A 20607-nucleotide genomic window follows, 5' to 3' on the forward strand; every position below is an offset into this window, starting at 1 on the left:
TTATTTCTGCTTAAAGTAAAGTTCTTTCGTCAGCATGGAGACGATGCAGGGTATCTGCTTCTTCTCACTGAATCGTGGATCTTCAGACCAAGACTCAAAGTGCATGGCCACCATATAGTTGACTCTGGTTAGGATCTGCATTATCTCAAATTCTTTGCCATATTCTTTGAAGGCATTGCACAGGGCCTGTGCAAACCAAGAACCCTTGCCTGGATTCCTCCACGAATAGTAGCCTGCAACGACAAACATCACATTTTATCATTCTTAAACAATAGTTTGGACCTTCATTTTGGAGGGACACTTAACAAAACAAGTTCTTACAAAGTCATATAAACAGCACCAATTTAAAGTGTATTATTAGGATTAATATAGTTTTCATTGGTTGATTAGAATGCCCAAACATTTTTTCATATAACAGCAAAATGTACCAAATTCTATTGGTAATGAACTTGTTTTGTTAATTATCCCGCATTTTCACTCTTTACAAGTAGCTCCAGACATCTGCCCTACCCTCAAGTTAGGAGGGTAGGGCAATTCATCAAGCATACTTCTCTCAGATGCTCTTCAGTAAACTTGCCAGATTGCATGTATGAACTTTGGTAGAATAAAAATTCTTCAATTCGTTTTCTCTTCATACTACAGTTGACCCATTGAAAATTGACAAAACGTTACCTGAATTAGAAGCTCAAGTATCAGCCAAGACTGCAATTGAAATTCATGTCGACTACTTTAGGAATCTGATACTGTACCATTATAACTGTAAGTAGTAACTAAACTAATCAAGGCAAGAGAAAGATTGCATTATAGGGCCCAAGTTTCCACATGATTCGCGCCTGATTATTTTTAGGAGCAACTGGTGGAGAACGGACTATTTTAGAAATCGCAATTCTTCACATTTTTTTTTCTGCAGTTCTAGTCAGGTAGAACAGTTCTAGTTTAGAACAGAATTTTTTCTTCAAAAGGGGGCTTGTCCGGCCACTGACGCCTGATTTGAAAGTTTCCACAGTGAAAATGTACTCCAAACTAAAGTAGAATGGCGCCAGTGAAGATTTTTGTAGAACTGAAAAAACCTGTTCTACACATTAAAAAATTAGGCGCAGGTTACAAATTAGGCGTCCAGAACGAGGTGGGGGGAAGGGAACTCATTAAATTCGACAATAAATCCTTATTTATACTTCTACAAATATTATACAAATAAATCCAACCTGAATAAACATTTATAAGCCAAGAAAAGATTAAATAAACCATCTTCCACCTGTGTGAAAGTGCTTCAGCCAGGGAGAATTCTGCAGCTGTTCGTGCCGCTGAGCGAGAGAGGGAGGGAGGAGTGAGAGAGAGGGAGGGAGAGAGGGGAGAGAGGGAGAGGGAGAGAGGGAGAGAGGGAGAGAGGGAGAGAGAGAGGGAGGGGGAGGGGAGAGAGGGAGGGGAGGGAGAGAGGGGAGGGTGGGAGAGAGAGAGGGAGGGGGAAGAGGGGGGGGTTCGGGGGAGGGGGGGGGGTCGGGGAAGAGAGGGGGGCGGTCGGGGAAGAGAGGGGGGCGGTCGGGGAACAGGAGGAGCGGGTGTCGGGTCGGGGGGAGGGGGGGAGCGGGTGTCGGGGAGGGAGCGGGTGTCGGGTCGGGGAGGGGGGGAAGCGGGTGTCGGGTCGGAGCGGGTGTCGGGTCGGAGCGGGTGTCGGGTTGGGTCTCGGGTCGGGTCGGGGGGGGGGGGGGGAAACGGGCCTCGGGTCGGGGCGGGGGCGGGGGAGTGCGGGGAGCAGGCCTCGGGTCGGGGCGGGGGGGAGCGGAAGCGGGTCTCGGATCGGGGTGGGGGGGAGTGGGTGTCGGGTCAGGGCGGGGGGGGGGGGGGGAGAGTGATGTCGGTGGCGGGGGGGAGGGGAGCGGGTGTCGGGTCGGGGGTGGGGGGGGGGGAGCGGGTGTCGGGTCGGCGGGGGCTGGTCGGGGGTCGGGGGGGGGGAGCGGGTGTCGGGTCTGGTCGGCGGGAGGGGTGTCTGTGGGTCTGGTCGGGCGGGGGGGGGGGGAGCGGGGGGGGGGGGGGGGGGGGGGGGGGGGGGGGAGGGGCGAGTGTCGGGTCTGGTCGGGCGGGGAGCAGCAGCTGGCCGTGGGAGGAGCCTCATTCACGCAGCCCCAGTGAGGCCATTGGGCCAGGGCTAGGGGCTGCGTGCTTCGGGCCCCTCCCACACAGTTCGGCGCCTGGAGCTACTGCACTTGCGTGCCGACTGTAGCGCGCATGTGCAGAGGTCCCGGCACTGTTTTCAGCGCAGGGACCTGGCTCCGCCCCCCCCACAGCTCATGCTGGCTGCGCCGAGTGCCACAGGACCTGTAAGTCGGTGGAGAATACCGAGGATTTTTTTAGGCGCCGTTTTAGGCGCGAAAAACGGACGCCCAGCTCGGAGGGGCGCCCGTTTTTTTTCTTGTGGAAACTTGGGCCCATAGTGACTTGTAGTGTAATCACCAATTCACCACCAAGTCAAAATATACTGTGAATGATAATGGCGGTAAAGATTATTGCTTTTTTTAAAGACTCAAATATATTTTAATTCATTAATTACAGATGAAAATCTAATGCATCAGAACTTTAATTTTTGCATTACCTGGTACAGTGGAATAGGCGTACAAGAAATCAGCTTCTACTGGGATTTTGTGTCGAGGATTTGCATCAGTTTCTACATCACCGGTAGGACCTGAATCAGTCTGTACCCCTTTGTCAAATTCTGATCCTCTACAAGCCTGAAGCAAGCCAGGAAAAACAGTGTTTAGAAGGATATATGAAATGCATCATAATACAAGGCACAAAGTACTTGAAATTATATCGTGTAAAGATTGGCATACAAACACTTAGAGGCCTGGAGTTTCCGCTCAATTGTGTTGGGTATTTTTGGTGCAGTTCGCCTGATATCGCCGTAACTGGTGCAAAAGATCACGGAATTTTAGGCACGAATTGCATTCAGCACAACTCAAGTTTCCATGATCTTTTGCGCTAGTTTTAAAACACTGCGTAAGAAGCAGGCCCCACCCACAAAACTACCCATGCCCCCAGGGTGAATTAATCACCAATGGGAATTTCCGCTAATTGTGCTCGTTTGCAGGCCTTCGAGGAGGCTCCAAAGATTAAGCTGGATCTTTAGGGCGCAAGGAAAATAATAGGTACATTTTAAAAGAAATTCTTTTTAAAATTTACTAAGGAACTGACTACTGTACCCCAATCTAACTAGAAAATACTTTTGTATATTTTTCATTTTGAAGTCATTTTCAGTCATTTAAAACCTGGTTACTCACAGGTGGTGTATTGACACTGTGATTTAGAATGCTTTTTTGTGACAAACCCATTTTCAGTTGTACTATGTTAATCAAACTGCACCAAGTTACCACCCTTAAATATATCAAGGAATATTTTTAAAACAACATTAAAAAAAAATACATTTTAAAATGCTACCCGACGACTCTGGTTCATGGTAGATTTTGCATTCAGCAATATTGAAATGAGTTTGAGTGGAAACCTGGGGGGACAATACTTTTCAAAACTGGCACAATTTGCACTGAAATAGCCAATTGTGCTCAAAGCGGAAACACTACCACTTAATATTTATATGAATTTCCTTTGCTGTTATAAACAGACAAAATTGTATAGGAATGCATTAAGTGTTCACATGCTAATCTTTGCTGAGCATAATGTCAAAGCCTAAGTCAAGAAAGCTCAATCCTTTGCTGAGCTCTTAACCAATACTCTTTCAAATATTCACCCAGTTCACAATGAAAAGAATTCAAAGGAATGTAATTCAGCAGACACATCCCATCATTCAGCAGTGGAATTAGTTACTACAAAGTAAGCGGTTTTCCATTCTGTTGGCACTAATGCAATACTCATTTCACTCGATATAAAACTGTTTTGTCATCGACAAGCATCTTTAAATTTAATTGTTGAAATAGTTTTAAAAAAAAACGAACACAGATTTAAATTCCAGTGTAAAGTATAGGGGAACCAATAAGGTGCTCAATGAGCCGAGTTATAGGAAGTTGAGGGCGTCTTGGAATGTCCCCATCTGCTTGAGTTCAATGCAAATGCTGGGTTTGCATCTACAATAGATACAGATCCTGGCGAAGTCCCAGGAAATTTTAGGCAGTGCAGTAATGTAACTGATTTTGTCCCTTTCTCCTCTGTCCTGCATCTGGGGAATGCAAATTCCTCAGGTACAGGAGAGGGATAAATCTATCCTTTAGAAAAAAAACGCATGGCATGCCTGGCTTTCTCTTAAATGGGTTACAAGTTTCTTTAACTCAATCCATGTAAATTTTACTAGCAAGGCCATTACTAGAGTAAGCTTGAGGATGATCATGTACCTGAATGAAAAAGAGTTTTGGTTTCCCCACAAGAGTCTTGCACATATCCCCTCGAAAGAGAGAAGTGAGGGTCTTTATAGGCATTGCTCCATCTGTGCCGTAGATCATGCCTTCATCACCATGGCTTAAAAGGATGCATGCAAAACATGCACTGTTGCTGTGATTTTCCTGAGAAACTAAAAAAAGTAACAATATTCAAATGCAAAATTGTGACACTCCAAAGGACATTTTTTCTTTGGATAAAAAGGTCTTCTTGTGCTATCAGTCACATTGATCGGTATAGAATTAAACAATGACTCTGGAGTTACCCAAAATTACAACAGAAAAAGTATTTGTATATCTTTCCCAACACCACATGCCAAACGAGTTCTGTCATAACTACTACAGTACCCGATTGTCCTTCTGATTTCACCAAGGACAAGAGAACCGAAATTCACCGTCCCCAAAGGGACGGCTACCGCGGAGTTTGGGCGGTCGACCGAAAAAAATCGACTGGCCAGCGCGGTCGGATAATTTTCCCTCCCGGACCCATATTCAGCTCGGGGGGGCATTTGAGTGGTGTGCACTTCCGCTGGAAACGGCACGGTGAAGCCGCTGTAAAGATGACATTCCAGTGGTGAGCTCCGCAGCGTGCGGGCCTCTGGAAAGCGGCTAGGACCGGGATTTTCAACTGCAAAAAGGTAAGACTTTTCCCAGCGGTGCCCCTGCGAGGTATTCGAGTCGGTGCTCGAACGGGACACCACTAGAGTGTTGCCGCAATCGGGGCCATTTGGTAGGGAAATAGTTTTATTAATTATTAGTGTTTTTATTTAAGATTACAGCATCCACTGTATTTACCTTTTAATAGTTTTGTTAATTGTTTTGGCTCCATTCAACCCGCTGAGTGCTGCTCAGAGGTTTGCACATACTCCTGTACTTTAGTCTGACTCCTTTGTGGAGTCCTGTGGGCTGCTGAGACCTGTTTGGCAGGGTTCAACCTGAGGATGGAAGAGTGTTGGGAGGGCGACACCTGGTACACCTGCTCAGAAGCAGGGCGACATATGCAGGAGAAGGCGTTGCATTCAGCACTGTGCAGACTGGTAGCGGACAAGGGAGGCAACAGCCATGATTCGTTCATTCTGCACCAAACCAGTGTGCCTGCCATCTTCACCAACCTGAATCAGGATTGCAGTTGGCTGCTTGGGGACAAGGGATATCCCCTGTCCACTTGGCTGCTCACTCCACTGCGGAACCCCAGGACAGCGCCAGAGCATGCATACAATGCCGCTCATTGTGCCACCAGGTGCATCATCGAGCAGTGCATAGGCCTCCTTAAGCAGAGGTTCCGGTGTCTGGACCGCTCTGGTGGCACCTTGCAGTACTCTCCTCAATGGGTCTCCATAATAGTCGTGGTCTGCTGCATGCTGCACAACCTGGCCATCGTGAGGGGACAGACGCTGGAGGTCGAGCCAGCAGTACCATCTGAGGAGGAGGAGAAGGAGGAGGCGCAGGTGGTGCAAGAGGAGGAGGATCCCCGTCGCCCCAGAGCTAGGAGGAGATGACCCATTGCCACCCTGGAAGGGCCGGGTGCAGACTGGCCAGCAACTTCCTGGGAGGGTGCGTCCTCACCTATATGGAGGTGCCCGACACCTCCCCTGCAATTTCCCTCCATGCCTTATATACTGGCGGTCCTGCCAGGTCTCCCCACGTCAGGAAACGATATTCTTCTTCTGTCCCCCACACCGTCCATCAGTGTCTCCAACTCCATATCAGTGAACCTGTTGGCTCTCTTTGCATCTCTTACATCAGCCATCCTTCCAAACCCCTCAGGGCCTTGCTGCAAACACTGGTCTTGAAAAAGGCCAGGGAGCAGCTGACTCATTAGAAACCCTTACCTGCATACTGAATTTCTCAGTGGTGATAATGCTCAAATTAAGACAACCACACCGTTGAAAAGTCCACTTTGGAAGGGTTCATTAGCGCTGGAACCCACTTGTTCACTTTTGGAGCTGAATATGGGGTGGCCCAGTAACGAAAAAATTTCGGCGCTAATGGTCACAAAAAGGTGCGGGGAACATCAACTTTTCAGCAGTACTGAAATTCAGGCCCAAGGACAGAACTGCTACGTCCTTTAGAAGACCATCATGCCAGACATTTGCAGACAATGATCAGCTTCATAGTACCATAACCATTATATATATTAGTCACAAAAAGTTTATTTTAAGCCAAAGAGATATATTCAATATATAATTGTTACTTTGTTTTCCTGAGCTTTTGGTTCATTTTATGTTACATAAGTGACTTTGTTACAATGCGTGCCATCCACTTTTTCTGGTACGAGCTCAAAAAAATCATTATGCTTCACTGTTCCTTCATTTTCAGTTAATTGTCCAAGCCAATTTTCTATCTGATGTCGTCACCATTTTTTTCCCTCCTTTCTTTCCCCTCCTTACCCGACAGCCTTGACTCATGCTGTGGTAGATGTTTATAGGCATCACTAACCATAGGCAGTCCCTCGGAATCGAGGAAGACTTGCTTCCATCTTAGAATGAATCCTTAGGTGGCTGAACAGTCCAATACGAGAGCCACAGTCCCTGCCACAGGTGGGACAGACAGTCGTTGATGGTAAGGGAGGATGGAACAGGTTTGCCGCGTGTTCCTTCCGCTGCCTGCGCTTGTTTTCTCCATGCACTCGGCGATGAGACTCGAGGCGCTCAGCGCCCTCCCTGGATGCACTTCCTCCACTCAGGGCGGTCCTTGGCCAGGGACTCCCAGGTGTCGGTGGGGATGCCGCACTTTATCAGGAAGGCTTCGAGGGTGTCCTTGTAACGATTCCTCTGTCCACCCTTGGCTCGTTTGCCACGAAGGACTTCCGAGTAGAGCTCGTGTCTGGCATGTGGACAACGTGGCCTGCCCAGCGGAGCTGATCAAGTGTGGTCAGTGCTTCAATGCTGGGGATGTTGGCCTGGTCGAGGACGCTAATGTTGGTGCGTCTGTCCTCCCAGGGGATTTGTAGGATCTTGCGGAGGCATCGTTGATAGTATTTCTCCAGCGACTTGAGGTGTGTACTGTACATGGTCCATGCCTCTGAGCCATACAGGAGGGTGGGTATTACTACAGCCCTGGAGACAATGAACTTTGTGGTAGATTTGAGGGCCTGGTCTTCGAACACGCTTTTCCTCAGGCAACCGAAGGCAGTGCTAAATCTCCTCATCAATGTCTGCTTTTGTTGACAAGAGGCTCCCGAGGTATGGGAAATGGTCCACATTGTCCAGAGCCGTGCTGTCTTGATGACTGGGGGGGCGCAGTGCTGTGCGGCGAGGACAGGCTGGTGGAGAATTTTTGTCTTACGGGTGTTTAGCATAAGGCCTATGCTTTCGTACGCCTCAGTAAATACATCGACTATATCCTGGAGTTCAGCCTGTGAATGTGCGCAGACTCAGGCGGCGTCTGCGTACTGTAGCTCGACGACAGAGGTTGGGGTGGTCTTGGACCTGGCCTGGAGGCGGCGAAGGTTAAACAGCTTCCAACTGGTTCTGCAATTTAGTTCCACTCCAGCGGGGAGCTTATTGACTGTGAGCTGGAGCATGGCAGCGAGGAAGATTGAGAAGAGGGTGGAGCGATGACGCAGCCCTGTTTGACCCCTTTCCGGATGTGGTTTAGGTCTGTAATGGATCCATTGGTAAGGCTCACGGCCTGCATGTCGCCGTGGAGCAGGCGAAGGATGTTGACGAACTTTTGGAGGCATCCGAAACGGAGGAGGACGCGCCATAGACTCTCGCGATTGACAGTGTCAAAGGCCTTTGTAAGGTCGAAGAAAGCCATGTATAAGGGCTGCCGTTGCTCCCTGCATTTTTCCTGCAGCTGTTGCGCTGCAAAGACCATGTCCGTTGTGCCCCGTAGGGGACGAAACACACACTGTGACTCCGGGAGGAGCTCCTCGGCCACAGTAACTATTAGGTACTTTAGCCTTGTGGCCATTCTTCATTATTAAAGAAGCAGTAGCAGGACATTTGGAAAAGCAAAATTCGGTCAGGCAGAGTCAGCATGGATTTATGAAGGGGGAGTCAGTTTGACAAATTTGCTGGAATTCTTTGGGGATGTAACAAACAAGGTGGATAAAGGGGAACCAGTGGATGTGGTGTATTTGGACTTCCAGAAGGCATTTAACAAGGCGCCACATAAAAGGTTACTGTACAAGATAAAAGTTCACGGGGTTGGGGGTAATATATTAGCACGGATAGAGGATTGGCAAACTAACAGAAAACAGAGAGTCGGGATAAATGGTTCATTCACGGGTTGGCAATCAGTAACTAGTGGTGTGCCGCAGGCATCAGTGCTGGGACCCCAACTATTGACAATGTATATTAACAATTTGGAAGAAAGGACTGAGTGTAACGTAGCCAAGTTTGCTGACGATACAAAGATGGGAGGAAAAGCAATGTGTGAGGAGGACACAAAAAATCTGCAAAAGGACATAGGCAGGCCAAGTGAGTGGGCAAAAATTTGGCAGATGGAGTATAATGTTGGAATGTGTGAGGACATGCACTTTGGCAGAAAAAAAATCAAAGAGCAAGTTATTATTTAAATGGAGAAAGATTGCAAAGTGCTGCAGTACAGTGGGACCTGGGGGTACTTGTGCATGAAACACAAAAGGATAGTATGCAGGTACAGCAAGTGATCAGGAAGGCCAATGGTATCTTGGCCTTTATTGCAAAGGGGATGGAGTATGAAAGCAGGGAAGTCTTGCTACAGTTAGTTATACAGCGTATTGGTGAGACCACACATGGAATATTGCATGCAGTTTTGGTTTCCATATTTCCTTATTTGTTTTGGAGACTGTAAAGTCCTTACACAATACCACAAATCCACACAAGGCACATTCTATGGACAAGGTCACTCCATGACCTGAACCTTTATTCACAGGACCAAGAAGTCATGACCCTGCGTGGGACCTCCCTTTATATACCTGGATGACCAGGTGAGGAGTGTCTCCCATAAGTTCACCCCCTGTGGTCAGGGTGTGCATTTCTTACATATATACAGTATTGCAGTGTTGTTACATAAAGGTTACATACATGACATCACCTCCCCCTCAACATCTCATTGGGATCATAGGTTAAGTCTCTCAGGTGGTCTGTGCTCTCTCGTGGAGCGCCGCAGTTGGGGCTCTGGTTGTTGAGCCTTGGTATGCGTGTCTGTCCCCTGTGGTGATTCTGGCCTGTCCGGGCTGACCGCAGGGATTGTGCATGCTGCTGAATGTTCTTGTTGCTCATTCACTGGCGGTGGTGTGAATACCATCTCATGATCTTCCTCAGGTTCCTCAGAGTCCATGCTGAACCTTTTTTTTTTTTACTTGGTCCAGATGCTTGTGGCATATCTTCCCATTGTTAAGTTTAACCACTATGACCCTATTCCCCTCTTTGTCTATTACAATACCCTCAAGCCATTTGGGCCCCAAAGCGAGATTGAGAACAAATACGGGGTCATCAATTTCTATACATCTCCCCTTTGAGTTACGGTCATGGTCCTCGTTTTGGGACTGGTGCTTGCCCTCAACAATGTCGGACAGGACTGGATGAATGAGGGACAGCCGAGTTTTGAGTGTTCGTTTCATGAGTAGCTCCGTGGGCGGGACCCCCGTGAGCGAGTGCGGTCGGGACATATAGGCCAGCAGGAGACGCGATAGGTGGCATTGAAAGGAGGGTCCTTGAATCCGGAGCATGCCTTGTTTTGTGATTTGGACCACACGTTCCGCCTGGCCATTGGAGGCCGGCTTGAACGGTGCTGTCCTGACATGGTTAATGCCATTACCCGACATGAACTCCCGGAATTCGTAGCTTGTGAAACATGGGCCATTATCACTAACAAGGATGTCCAGCAAGCCGTGGGTCACAAAGACCGCACGCAGACTCTCCACGGTAGTGAATGTCGTGTACGAATTCAAAATGATGCACTCGATCCATTTCGAGTACGCATCAACCACAATGAGAAACATTTTTCCCATGAATGGGCCCGCGTAGTCTACGTGAATACGTGACCACGGCCTGGTGGGCCAGGGCCACGGGCTGAGCGGGGCCTCCCTGGGGGCATTACCTAGCTGGGCACACTGCGAACACAGTGTTCCAGGTCTGAATCAATTCCCGGCCACCACACATGTAACCGGGCAATGGCCTTCATCAGCACGATGCCTGGGTGCTTGCTGTGGAGTTCCCTGATGAATGCTTCCCTGCCCCTCTGAGGCATGACTACCCGGCTGCCCCATAGTAGGCAGTCGGCTTGGATGGAGAGCTCATCCATCCGTCTGTGAAACGGTCTGACCTCCTCAGGGCATGCTCAGTGTGCGAGCGCCCAATCTCCAGTCAGGACACATTTCTTAATCAAGGATAGGAGGGGATCTCTGTTGGTCCAGATTTTGATCTGGCAGGCTGTGATGGGGGAGCCTGCACTGTCAAAGGCATCGACAGCCATGACCATCTCAGCGCTTTGCTCCGCTGCCCCCTCAGTGGTGGCCAGTGGAAGCCTGCTGAGCACGTCAGCGCAATTTTCGATGCCAGGCCGGTGCCAGATGGAGTAGTCATAAGCAGCCAGCGTGAGAGCCCATCGCTGTATGCGAGCTGACGCATTGGCATTGACAGCCTTGCTGTCTGACAGCAGGGATGTTAATGGCTTGTGGTCCATTTCTAATTCGAACCTCCTGCCAAAAAGGTACTGATGCATCTTTTTCATCCCGTAGACACATGCGAGTGCTTCCTTCTCAACCATCCCCGTTCAGCTTGAGAGCGTGACCTGGAGGCATAAGCCACAGGTTGGAGTTGGCCCTCAGCATTACTCTGCTGCAACACACACCCAGCCCCATAGGACGATGCATCACATGTCAGAACCAATTTCTTACGGGGGTTGTACAGGGTCAACAACCTAATTGAATAAAGTAGGTTCTGCGCCCGATTGAAAGCCCGTTCCTGACAGTCCCCCCAAAACCAATCGCAACCCTTACGCAGGAGCACGTGTAGCGGCTCCAACAATGTGCTTAAGTTTGGCAGAAAGTTCCCGAAATAGTTCAAGAGTCCCAGAAATGAACGCAACTCCGATGTGTTGCAGGGCCTGGGCGCTCGTCGAATCGCCTCTGTTTTGGATTCGGTGGGCCAAATCCCGTCTGCAGCAACCATCCTACCCAGAAACTCGACCTCGGGAGCCAAAAACACACACTTAGATGTCTTCAGTTGCAGGCCTACCTGGTCCAGTTGGCGTAGCACCTCCTCCAGGTTGAGGAGGTTTTCCTCGGTGTCACGACCGGTGATGAGGATGTCGTCCTGAAATACGATTGTTCCAGGAATGGATTTGAGCAGGTTTTCCATGTTTCTTTGAAAAATCGCAGCCGCTGATCGAATGCCAAATGGACACCTGTTGTAAACGAACAGTCCCTTGTACGTGGTGATGGTGGTCAGTGGTTTAGATTCGTTGGCCAGTTCTTGGGTCATGTAAGCCGAAATGAAGTGAGGTCCAACTTGGTGAACAGCTTGCCGCCTGCCAGCATGGCAAAAAGGTCCTCCGCTCTCGGGAATGAGTATTGGTCTTGTAGGGACACCCGGTTGATAGTGGCCTTGTAGTCGCCACAGATCCTGACCGAGCCATCCACTTTTAGGACGGGAACGATGGGGCTCGCCCAGTCACTGAATTCAATGGGCGAGACGATGTCCTCTCTCAGCAACTGGTCCAACTCACTCTCAATTTTCACCCGCATCACATTCAGCACAGCTCTAGTTTTGTGGTGCACTGGTCTGGTGTCCGGGGTGATGCGTATCACTACTTTGGTATCTTTGAACGTCCCGATGCCAGGTTGAAATAGTGACTCAAATTGCTGTAGGACCTGTGAGCATGAACTTCGCTCCACAGATGACATGGTGTGCACATCCCCCCATTTCCTGTTCACCTCAGCTAACCAGCTCCTCCCTAACAGTGTGGGACCATTGCCCAGGACAATCTAGAGCGGCAGCCGGTTCACCGATCCATTGTGTGTGACCGCCAATATTGCACTGCCTAGCACTGGAATGATTTCTTTGGTGTACGTCCGTAATTGTGTCTCAATGCGTTCTAGTTTGGGTCTGCTGGCTTTGAGTGGCCACAGCTTTTCGAATTGTTGAACACTCATGAGTGACTGGCTGGCCCCCGTGTCCAGCTCCATGCGTACAGGGATGCCGTTTAATAGGACTTTCATCATCATAGGTGCCGTTTTGGTATATGAGCTGTGAATGTTTGCCACATGAACCCGCTGAACTTCAGCGTCCATTGATTTGCCCCAAGTGTCATCCTGCCTCGCAGACCCCTCATCTGGTTCATCTGCCTCGTATATTCACCTGGTTACAGGCTTTCTGCACATTCTGGCTAAATGGCCACTGAGGTTATAATTTCTGCAGACGAACTGTTGAAACTTGCAAGTCCTGGCAGCATGTCTGCCCCCACACCTCCAGCATGAACTGAGATTCCCATTGCTGTGAACAAAAGAGCTGTTACAAGGCATTCCTCGCTGATTATCCCTTTGACTGCTCTTGAGCACCCTGTTATTGGGTGTCAATGGCCCCATCCCGGGCCGCATTGTCCACTGGGGTGGCGTAAATGTCCGTTCAGCCTGCCATTGTCTCTGTTGGAGACTTACTCTTGGGTCTATTGCTGCCTCGGGTGTGTCGAACTGCCCTTGCCTGCCTGCGGGGCTCTGAGTCGTGTTTGTGATATTGACTCCCTGATCCATCGCCACGTTGGAGGCAGAATTGCGCGCGTATGTTATCTTGGTTTCCTCCTCCCCTGCCATAAAAGTCTGAGCCATCAATGCCACCGCTTCCAAGGTCAAATCCTTGGTCTCAATTAGCTTTCTGAAAATCCCAGCAGGACCGATGCCCTCAATAAAGAAATCCCTTAGCATCTCCCCCCTGCAGGCGTCTGTGAACTTACAGAGGCTGGCCAAGCGCCGGAGGTCCGCAATGAAATCCGGTATGCTCTGTCCTTCCCGACGTTGGTGGGTATAGAATCTGTGTCGGGCCATGTGTACGTGGCTCGCCGGTTTGAGGTGCTCACCGATTAGTTTGCTGAGCTCTTCAAAGGTTTTGTCCACCGGCTTCTCGGGTGCTAGCAGGTCTTTCATGAGCGCTTAAGTCTTAGATCCACAGCTGGTCAGCAGATGAGCCCTTCGCTTGTCGGCTGCTGCGTCTCCCAGCCAGTCCTTCATGAAAAAATTGTGCTGGAGCCGTTCAATGAAATCATCCCAGTCCTCACCAACACAGTACCATTCATCTGTGCTGCCGGTGGCCATTCTCGTGGGTCATTGGTTCCGGTTTCTCGTCGCCAATGTAAAGTCCTTACAATATACCACAAATCCAGACAAGGTACATTTTATGGACAAGGTCACTCCATGACCTGAACCTTTATTCAGAGGACCAAGAAGTCATGACCCTGCTTGGGACCTCCCTTTATATAACTGGATGACCAGGTGAGGAGTGTCTCCCATAAGTTCACCCGCTGTGGTCAGGGTGTGCATTTCTTATGTATATACAGTATTGCAGTGTTGTTACATAAAGGTTACATACATGACAGAGACAGTTCAGAGAAGGTTCACTAGGTTGATTGCGGAGATGATGGGGTTGACTTATGAGGAAAGGTTGAGTAGGTTGAGCCTCTACTCATTGGAATTCAGAAGAATGAGAGGTGATCTTATCGAAATGTATAATATTATGAGGGGGCTTGACAAGGTGGATGCAGAGAAACATACAAAATAGTTGCAGAAGTAGGCCATTCGGCACTTCGAGCCTGCACCACCATTCAATATGATCATGGCTGATCATGCACTTCAGTACCCCATTCCTGCTTTCTCTCCATACCCCTTGATCCCTTTAGCCGTAAAGGCCACATCTAACTCCCTTTTGAATATATCTAATGAACTGGTCTCAACAACTTTGTGGTAGAGAATTTCACATGCTCACAACTCTCTGAGTGAAGAAGTTTCTCCTCATCTCGGTCCTAAATGACTTACCTCTTATCCTTAGACTGTGACCCCTGGACTTTCCCAACATCGGGAACATTCTTCCTGCATCTAACCTGTCCAATCCTGTCGGTATTTTACATGTTTCTATGAGATCCCCTCTCATTCTTCTAAATTCCAGTGAATATAAGCCTAGTCGATCCAGTCTTTCTTCATATGTCAGTCCTGTCATCCCGGGAATCAGTCTGGTGAACCTTCGCTGCACTCCCTCAATAGCAAGAATGTCTTTCCTCAGATTAGGAGACCAAAACTGTACACAATATTCAAGGTGTGGCCTCACCAAGACCCTGTGCAACTGCAGTAAGATCTCCCTGCTCCTATACTCAAATCCTCTCGCTATGAAGGCCAACATGCCATTTGCCTTCTTCACCGCCTGCTGTACCTGCATGCCAAATTTCAATGACTGATGTACCATGAATTCCAGGTCTCATTGCACCTCCCCTTTTACTAATCTGTCACCATTCAGATAATAATCTGCCTTCCTGTTTTTACCACCAAAGTGGATAACCTTATATTTATCTACATTATACAGCATCTGCCATGTATTTGCCCACTCACCTAACCTGTCCAAGTTACCGTGCAGCCTCTTAGCATCCTTCTCACAGCTCACACTGCCACTCAGCTTAGCGTCATCTGCAAACTTGGAGATTTTACATTTAATTCCAACCTAAATCATTATTTTAAATAGCTGGGATCCCAGCACTGAACCTTGTGGTACCCCACTAGTCACTGCCTGCCATTCTGAAAAGGACCCATTTATTCCTACTCTTTGCTTCCTGTCTGCCAACCAGTTCTCTATCCACGTTAGTACATACCCCCAATACCATGTGATTTAATTTTGCACACTAATCTCTTGTGTGGGACCTTGTCAAAGGCCTTTTGAAAGTCCAAATACACCAATACACCACATCCACTGGCTCCCCCTTGTCCACTCTACTAGTTACATCCTCAAAAAATGCTAGAAGATTTGTCAAGCATGATTTCTCCTTCATAAATCCATGCTGACTTGGACCGATCCTGTCACTGCTTTCCAAATGTGCTGCTATTGCATCTTTAATAATTGATTCCAACATTTTCCCTACCACCGATGTCAGGCTGACCAGTCTATAATTCCCTGTTTTCTCTCTCCCTCCTTTTTTAAAAAGTGGGGTCACATTAGCTACCCTCCAGTCCATAGGAACTGATCCAGAGTCTACAGAATGTTGGAAAATGACCACCAATGGATCCACTATTTCTAGGGCCACTTCCTCAAGTACTCTGGGATGCAGACTATCAGGCCCTGAGGATTTATCGGCCTTCAATCCCATCAATTTCCCTAACACAATTTGCTGACTGATGAGAATTTCCTTTAGTTCCTCCTTCTCGCTAGACCCTCAGTCCCCTCGTATTTCCGGAAGGTTATTTGTGTCTTCCTTAGTGAAGACAGAACTAAAGTAGTTGTTCAATTGTCTGCCATTTTTTTGTTCCCCTTTATAAATTCACCTGATTCTGACTGTAAGGGCCCTACTTTTGTCTTCACTAATCTTTTTCTCTTCACGTATCTGGAAAAACTTTTGCAGTTAGTTTTTATGTTCCCTGCAAGCTTACTCTCATATTCTATTTTCCCCCTCCTAAGTAAACCCTTTGTCCTCCTCTGAATTCTAAATTTTTCCCAGTTCTCAAGTTTGCTGCTTTTTTTGGCCAATTTCCTTAGATTTACCACCATCCCTAATTTCCCTTATAATCCACGGTTGAGCCACCTTCCCCATCTTATTTTTACGCCAGACATGGATGTACAATTGTTGAAGTTCATCCATGTGATCTTTAAATGTCTGTCTTTGCCTATTCACCGTCAACCCCTTTAAGTATCATTCGCCAGTCTATCTTAGCCAATTCACATCTCATACCGTCAAAGTTGCCTTTCTTTAAGTTCAGGACTCTAGTCTCTGAATTAACTGTGTCACTCTCCATCTTAATGAAGAATTCTACCATATTATGGTCACTCTTCCCCAAGGGGCCTCGCACAACAAGATTGCTAATTAATCCTCTCTCATTACACAACACTCAGTCTAGGATGGCCAGCTCTCTAGTTGGTTGCTCAACATATTGGTCTAGAAAACCATCCCTTATACACTCCAGGAAATCCTCCTCCACCATATTGCTACCAGTTTGTTTAGCCCAATCTATATGTAGATTAAAGCTACCCATGATAACTGCTGTACCTTTATTGCACGCGTCCCTAACTTCCTGTTTGATGCCATCCTCAACCTCACTATGACTGTTTGGTGGTCTGTACACAACTCCCACTAGTGTTTTCTGCCCTTTGGCGTTTCACAGCTCTACCCATACAGATTCCACCTCATCCACGCTAATGTCCTTCCTTTCTATTGCGTTAATCTCCTCTTTAACCAGCAACGCTACCCCACCTTCTTTTCCTTTCAGTCTATCTTTCCTGAATATTGAATACCCCTGGATGTTGAGTTCCCAGCCTTGTTCACCCTGGAACCTTGTCTCCGTAATCCCAATTACATTATATCTGTTAACAGCTATCTGCGCAGTTAATTCATCCACCTTATTACGAATGCTCCTCGCATTGAGACACAGAGCTTTCAGGCTTGTTTTTTTTAAACACTCTTTGTCCTGTTAGAATTATGTTGTAATATGGCCCTTTTTGATTTTTGCCTTTGATTTTTCTGCCCTGCACTTTTACTTTTCTCCTTTATACCTTTTGCTTCTGACCCCATTTTACTTCCCTCTGTCTCCCTGCATAGGTTCCCATCCTCTTGCCCTATTAGCTTAAATCCTCCCCAACAGCACTAGCAAACACTCAACTGATAGGGGAGACTAGAACTAGAGGGCATAATCTTAGAATAAGGGGCCGCCCATTTAAAACTGAGATGGAGGAGAAATTTCTTCTCTCAGAGGGTTGTGAATCGATGGAATTCGCTGCCTCAGAGAGCTGTGGAAGCTGGGACATTGAATAAATTTAAGACAGAAATAGACAGTTTCTTTATCGATAGGGTGTAAGGGGTTATGGAGAGTGGGCAGGAAAGTGGACCTGAGTCCATGATCAGATCGATGATCAGCCATGATCGTATTAAATGGCAGAGCAGGCTCGAGGGGCCGTATGGCCTACTCCTACTCCTATTTCATATGTTCTAATGTTCTTATGACTAGATAGTACGCATCAACAGATGGACTTCAACAGCTGTGCTCCTGCCCTCTTCTAACATACATGCACCTTTGAAAATGGATTTATACACTGTGCTCAGGACATTTGACAATTTTTCTCCCTCCTGAGCCCCGGGATGTCGAGCCCATTTTCAGTCCCTCCATTTGTGCCCCAGCTGAGAATAGCCAATTTATCACTGTTTATAAGGTCACAGTCTTTAGGAAAAAGATATTTGGCAAACAATTTTATTTTTGTTTGGGGAAGGTGAAGAGCTAGAAAAATAAGCACCAGTTTCATCAAAGGTGACCTCATGCACAAATGATATTATGGTGCATTTTAGTGCAAATTACATTAGCTCATGGTGAGTTTGTAAACACATCTACCATTTGCCGATCATTCACATTCCTATCCAACTCACCCCTTAAAGGATCTAGTTAGTGTTTTATTCGTTATCTAATAAGCACAGATCTAAATCTACACAGTTAATTTTGATTGAAGGCTAGTGATTTCTAAGAAAACACAGCCAGGGAATGAAATCTTGGCAAGGACGTTTTTTAATGTTCTTAAATAGATTGGAATTATCAATGTAATGTTTTGGAAATTACATGCTTAATATCTAACAGTAGTTAAAGAACATTATCTTTTTTTGAAATAAGACAAACATGGGACTAGCGATTACAGTTTAATTAAACTAGACCATTTGATTTGAACATTTACTCACCATCTTGCAGTATCTTCTCCATCTGAGAACAAGTCTGATCATTTAAAACAACAACGTTGAAACCCAAAGAGTTAAAACACCTGAACAGATTGCCAGCATCAATGTCAGTGCCATTACGCACATTCATTTCTGGAAAAAACAAATATATGGCCAGAACAGTTAGTCCCTTTTCAGAGTTACTTCAGTCAGCAAAATAGATCACTATTGTACGTAAAAGTTGTTGTCAATATGTGTATGGTTTTACTAACCTGTGCCTTTAAAGAAGTATAGTCTGGGAAAAGGGGCATGACTTCAGAAAACAAATATAAGGAATCAGCTATATTTCTGGGGAGACAGTGCCTTGCCTCCGTGTGGCCAGGTTGGAGTCAAGGGTTACGCTCATTTAAAATGTTTATTTTAATTGAACTCTCAAAAGCATACACATGAAGCTATTGGAAGGTTTGATTCATGGTGCCTGTGGGGGTGAATTGATGCACCCATGTCTCTTGGCATGACTGTGCTTATGCTGGGAGCAATGCAGGTCAAGGAATTGAGATAACCTGTTTAAGTTTTTATTGTACATTTTTTGAACACAAATATTACATTTTGTTTTGGTCATTCAACCACTTTTTAGTTCATAAATTGTGTATTTTTGGGGTCTTGTTGCTATTCCAGGGTAGAATAAAAGCAGTTTTCATTACTGTGGTACCTTGGGGGATGTGTGCATTTTAAGGCCCTTGAAGTTGCTATCAATAGATAGGTAGAAAACTTGGGGCTCAATCCAGGATTCCAGCACACACAGATGTTGGTTTGTATATGCACTCAGTTATTTGCAGAATTGTGCAATAACCTTTCGCATCATAATAAAAGCTGTTCCATAGTTTTAAAAGCATGACTGAAGAGAGCCTGATGTACAGTTTGCATCAGTTATTTAGGCAAGTATGAATCTGCCGATACCAAATCATGACTCTCTTCTACTGCTACTCTAGAAACGATGCAATGGATTTTCCTTTCATTAGCAAATGGGGAATCTTTTCCAGCCGCCAATGACTGAGACCAGTGATGTCAAGTCTCTGTTGTCTCCAGGTCGGCTCAGAATGTCCAGTGCGATGCTCCACAGGAAGACAGAGTGCCATCATTGCCTCTTAGTTCATTTTCCTGTCATTTCTCCTGGTGGGGCATCCAGAAAAAGGCTTTGTACGCAAAATCCTTTTTAATTGGAGGATCTGAACAGGCCTGCAGGCAAGGTCCTTTCTTTACTTCCAGGGTTTTTTGGCCAGGGATTCGCTGGAGACCTTCTACCTGTTGTTTTGGTACAGCAGCTAGAAGACCCAAACTCACAAACCATTGCCATGGCAGCAGGTCACTCAACCAATCTTGGTCAATAGGAATGGGATATTTGACTTACTTTACCTTAACGGCTTATTGGTCTACAAGGCAAGGTTTGTGTCATAATCTAAATGTAATGACCTTGAAATTCTTCCCTTCGCCCTCTGTAACCATCATGGAATTTCGGGGCCATTACTTTTCATCCTGATTCGCTGCCCTTTCTCCATATCCCTTAATACCCTTGCACTCCAAATATTAAGCTCCTTTTTAAAATACATTAATTAATTTTGAATCAATGGCCTTCTGGGACAGTGCATTCCATATTTTCATAACCCTTTGGCTCAGTGGGCAGCACCCTCACCTCTGAGTCAGAAGGTTGTGGGTTCAAGTCCCACTCCAGAGACTTGAGCACAAAATCTAGGCTGTCAGTGGACTCGTCTTTCAGATGAGATGTTAAATCGAGGCCCCATCTTCTCTCTTAGGCGGACGCAAAAGATCCCATGGCACTATTTCAAAGAAGAGCAGGGGAGATATCCTCGGTATCCTGGCCAATATCTATTCCTCAATCAACATAACAAAAGCAGATCATCTGAGTGAGAGAGAGTTGTTATCCATGGTTAGAATCAGTCTATGCAGTTTAACAAGTGTGTTACAGCATATACCAAACCGATTGAGGATAATCATGGAAATGATACAGTACCTGTTTTGTCATCAAAATTCTTATTATTGATAATAATGCATTTTCCTAGTCTTTTGAAGTTCATATTATACAGGAATGTGGGTGTAACAACCCGCGTGTGACAATCAGATATCTCAGCATCCTTTCCTTCTTCATCTTTTGTTTTTTTCTTGCTATAGGGAAAATAGAAAAAACAAATTGTCATACTTGTCATTTACTGTGATAGGACTCAATAATGTTGTTCTTGCAGCTAATTTTTTAAAACTAACTGACCTCTTGTGGCATTGAGCGAGAGTAGCATGGGGTCTGAAACCAGATTGCGATGTTTAGTTGCTACGGTGGAGTTGTGTTTAACCTGGACCATTCCTTTCAAGTTCAACGATATTTACAATATACATC

At 46.6% G+C, this 20607-nt stretch overlaps 1 protein-coding gene across 3 annotated transcripts in view; it reads right to left on the minus strand.

The window, feature by feature from the left end:
* The window catches only part of casp7 (caspase 7, apoptosis-related cysteine peptidase), a 153293-nt gene continuing 132686 nt past the window's right edge, over positions 1-20607 (minus strand). For all 3 annotated transcript variants that reach the window (XM_070876626.1, XM_070876625.1, XM_070876627.1), the window contains 5 exons: positions 20230-20381; positions 18222-18350; positions 4338-4513; positions 2591-2726; positions 1-233 (listed from right to left, as the gene is read on the minus strand). In XM_070876626.1, the coding sequence (XP_070732727.1) occupies positions 1-233; positions 2591-2726; positions 4338-4513; positions 18222-18350; positions 20230-20381 (826 nt within the window). The remainder of the gene's footprint in view (positions 234-2590; positions 2727-4337; positions 4514-18221; positions 18351-20229; positions 20382-20607) is intronic.

The sequence above is a fragment of the Pristiophorus japonicus genome, chromosome 3, assembly GCF_044704955.1.
Source record: "Pristiophorus japonicus isolate sPriJap1 chromosome 3, sPriJap1.hap1, whole genome shotgun sequence".
NCBI lineage: Eukaryota > Metazoa > Chordata > Chondrichthyes > Pristiophoridae > Pristiophorus > Pristiophorus japonicus.